The sequence below is a fragment of the Vollenhovia emeryi genome, unplaced genomic scaffold (genome assembly GCF_000949405.1).
Source record: "Vollenhovia emeryi isolate VEMERY1.0 unplaced genomic scaffold, V.emery_V1.0 DF943512.1, whole genome shotgun sequence".
NCBI classification, from domain to species: Eukaryota; Metazoa; Arthropoda; class Insecta; order Hymenoptera; family Formicidae; genus Vollenhovia; species Vollenhovia emeryi.
This window is the reverse complement of record NW_011962854.1, coordinates 1-3,003: the sequence shown is the minus strand read 5'-3', so window position 1 is coordinate 3,003 and position 3,003 is coordinate 1. Positions and strand designations below refer to the sequence as shown.

General features: G+C 27.3%; 1 protein-coding gene across 3 annotated transcripts; it reads left to right on the top strand.

The window, feature by feature from the left end:
• The first annotated feature begins 309 nt into the window (after positions 1–309).
• Positions 310–2,997, top strand: LOC105565515. Of its 3 annotated transcripts, none has more exons than XM_012018799.1 (7): positions 310–579; positions 846–1,081; positions 1,254–1,385; positions 1,566–1,637; positions 1,830–2,020; positions 2,148–2,310; positions 2,410–2,997. In XM_012018799.1, exons 3-7 carry the CDS (start codon positions 1,358–1,360, stop codon positions 2,532–2,534), a joined length of 579 nt encoding a protein of 192 aa, XP_011874189.1. In that variant the 5' UTR covers positions 310–579; positions 846–1,081; positions 1,254–1,357; the 3' UTR covers positions 2,535–2,997. The 3 variants fall into 3 exon arrangements, with proteins under 3 accessions (XP_011874189.1, XP_011874181.1, XP_011874173.1); XM_012018791.1 differs by having other exon boundaries at positions 1,485–1,637; XM_012018783.1 differs by having other exon boundaries at positions 1,482–1,637.
• Positions 2,998–3,003: the final 6 nt, after the last annotated feature.

Genomic DNA, 3,003 nt, shown 5'->3' with positions numbered 1-3,003 from the left:
TTTTCCCCGCACCCCCCCCGCCGATAGGAAGCGTGGATCACCTTGTAACGATTGTGTCCAATAATGCAGTGACGAAAAATGCGGTGTCCAATAATGCGGTGTTTAATAATGCGGTGTCCAATAATTCGTGTCCAAATGGGATACGCCCATTAAGAGTCCCTTATACTTGAACTATCGGTCATATTGCTAGACATACTAGAATGTGTATTTGTACATAATATTTTTTATTTTTTTTCTTCTAAATTTCTGTTCCTAATATTTTCTTTATTGTGTGCAGGATCTAATTAATTAACAATGCATAGTTATGTAAAAATTATTATTCCTGTAGGATTACGCGATAATTTTTATTATTAAATTACACAAAAAACTTTTACAGAATGTCTTATGCAGTAATAGAATTTAATGATGGGGGTGGTGTTGCAGTTATCAGAAATACTTGGTTAACGCCTCGAAAAAAAGAAGTTTTTTGGCCACCTACGAAAGATCAAAAAACATTTAATAAAATTTTGGCAAATACAGTATATGCAGATACTGAAAAATGGAAACTGTATTCAGTACAAAGATGTTTATTTGAAACTGGTGAGCATAAAAATTAAAATTTTAGTTATTTTAATTATGTATCAATAAGAAAATCGTAATTAATTGACAGTATGCAAAACGATTATTACTTATCAACTTATATAATCATATAATATATTTTTGATTATACAAGTCGATAAAATAATTGTTTTGCATTCTGTCGATTAATTATTGTTTACTACGATATATTTGCTAATTCTATACTTTCAATTTTTTAGATATAGTATAAAATGCTACATATATTTAATTGTATGGAATTATTTTAGATGATTTACAAAAAGCTCAACAAAAATGCAAATTGTCAGAAGACACATCTGATTTACAAACAGATAATCAAGAAGTCGAATCATTTCCTGTTAAACGGAAAATTAATGCGCCTCGTCGATTTATATCAGGCGAAGAGGAAGAAGTGTTGTCCTCCACAATCGACCTCCACAATTAAAAAAGAAGTTTTTGAAAGTCATTGAAAAAACTAATGAAGAGACTTCAACTCTTAGACAAAGTAAGTTATTATAATATTGTGGTAAAATTCTTTTGCTATTGTTTTTATTTGTCTATATGATTTTGGATGCATTTTTATATATGTTAAAAAATAAGTTAAACAAATTTAATACTATGCCAATAAGTAAAAATAAGCTTCTATATATGTACATTAATTTTAGAAATACTTTCAGATTTGCCCAATGCAGATTATTCTGAAGCTATAACTGCAGATCATAGAGACAAACACATATATAAAGATTATACATATAAAGCTAGCACGCATAAAGATACATGCATGACAGATAGTTCAGATGGTTCTATAGGTATGACATTTTCTACTTGAATCGTTTAAGATTTTTCTTTTAACATTTTTTACATTATTCTAGTAACTTTAATTTCTCAAATTGTTTCTTCTGAAGCAGATTTGACCGATACTAATAATATAGTCACAGATCAAAATCAATGTATTCTAAAAACACATAACGCATCGAGATTTCCTGCAGATAGGCACAGAAGATTTTTCAAGGATAGTACGCCATCCATCACATCTAATGATAGCTCAATAGATTCAAAAGGTATATTTTTTATTTCGATATTTAAAATTTTTCTTTTTTACATTTCATCATGCACATTAAATTTTTAACTGTTCTAGCATAAAATATAAATTTTATACACAGTATATATATAATTTTTTTTCAAATAAATGCTCATAAATCTCTAAAATTTTACACAATACAATAATAATTTTTTTAACCGAATTTTTTCAGCTTTTCAAGAGAAGATTATTTCTCTTCTATCTCATATTAAAACGCAGAATACACAGCTATTAGCTCTTTTACAGAATAAAGAGGAAATATTACCCCTCCAAGATTTTGGTTTTCAATTTCCTATGAAAAGTTTACATGATGTTGATTATGTAGAACAAATACTTAAAGAAAAGACACAAATAGATATTCTGGTGTGTGGAATTATATTTTTCTTATACTTTACACACACGCATATGTATAGTCTCTTTATATCATTTGTTTTTTACAATATTAAAATAAAGTAATGTTGTGTAATCTTATAATTTTGTACCTTTTCAGAATGCTTCTCTATCTACAATTGGTGGACGAGATGTCTCTTCAAAGGTCGCAAGAATTCTAAAATATCTTTTTATAGATGCATTGGCAGCAAAATTTAGCTTTTATGGAAAACGTTTAAATAAACGACCCTTTTCAGATTTATGTTTGAAATCTGTAATTATAGGTAAGTGTATATACTTTTTTTATTCACATGCATGCTTTTTATATTTATGTCAATGATATTTTTTAATAATATACATGATAAATTCGTTAATTTTTTTAGATTCCATCAAACGTAATACACCTGGCGTGAACAACAAGGAAATAGAAGATAGTATTAAAATATGGCTAAAGCACGCTCCTGACAGAGAAAAGAATCGAGAAAAAAGGAGGAAACAGGATGAATAATAGGATGAAATTATTTATTTTTTATTTTATTTTTTATTTTAATAAGAGTTATTAAAAATGGCAGAAAAAATTACATACAGAAAAAAAAGAATTGTAAGTACCCGCCAGCTATACCGACGAGTAGCAGTAGATATAAAAGATACTTGGAATGAAATGCAGCAAAAACAAATTAAAAATCAACAAACTAATAAAAAAAAATGTAAATATGTCATTGATGATAGTGATAAAGATAATATTGGTAATATTAATAATGAAAATGCAATCTCAGATATTTTCACTAATAATTTCAGTTTTATAAATGAACCAATTATTATTAATGACATCTGTAGAGGTCAAGATTTTGATAGTGAAACCGATATATTATTATTTAATAATATAGAACGCAAGTTTTCAATTAAAGCCACACCTTATTTATTTAAAAATAGTGACGAGGAAAATTTTTTATTTCAATTAAGGCGTTGGGCTGTAC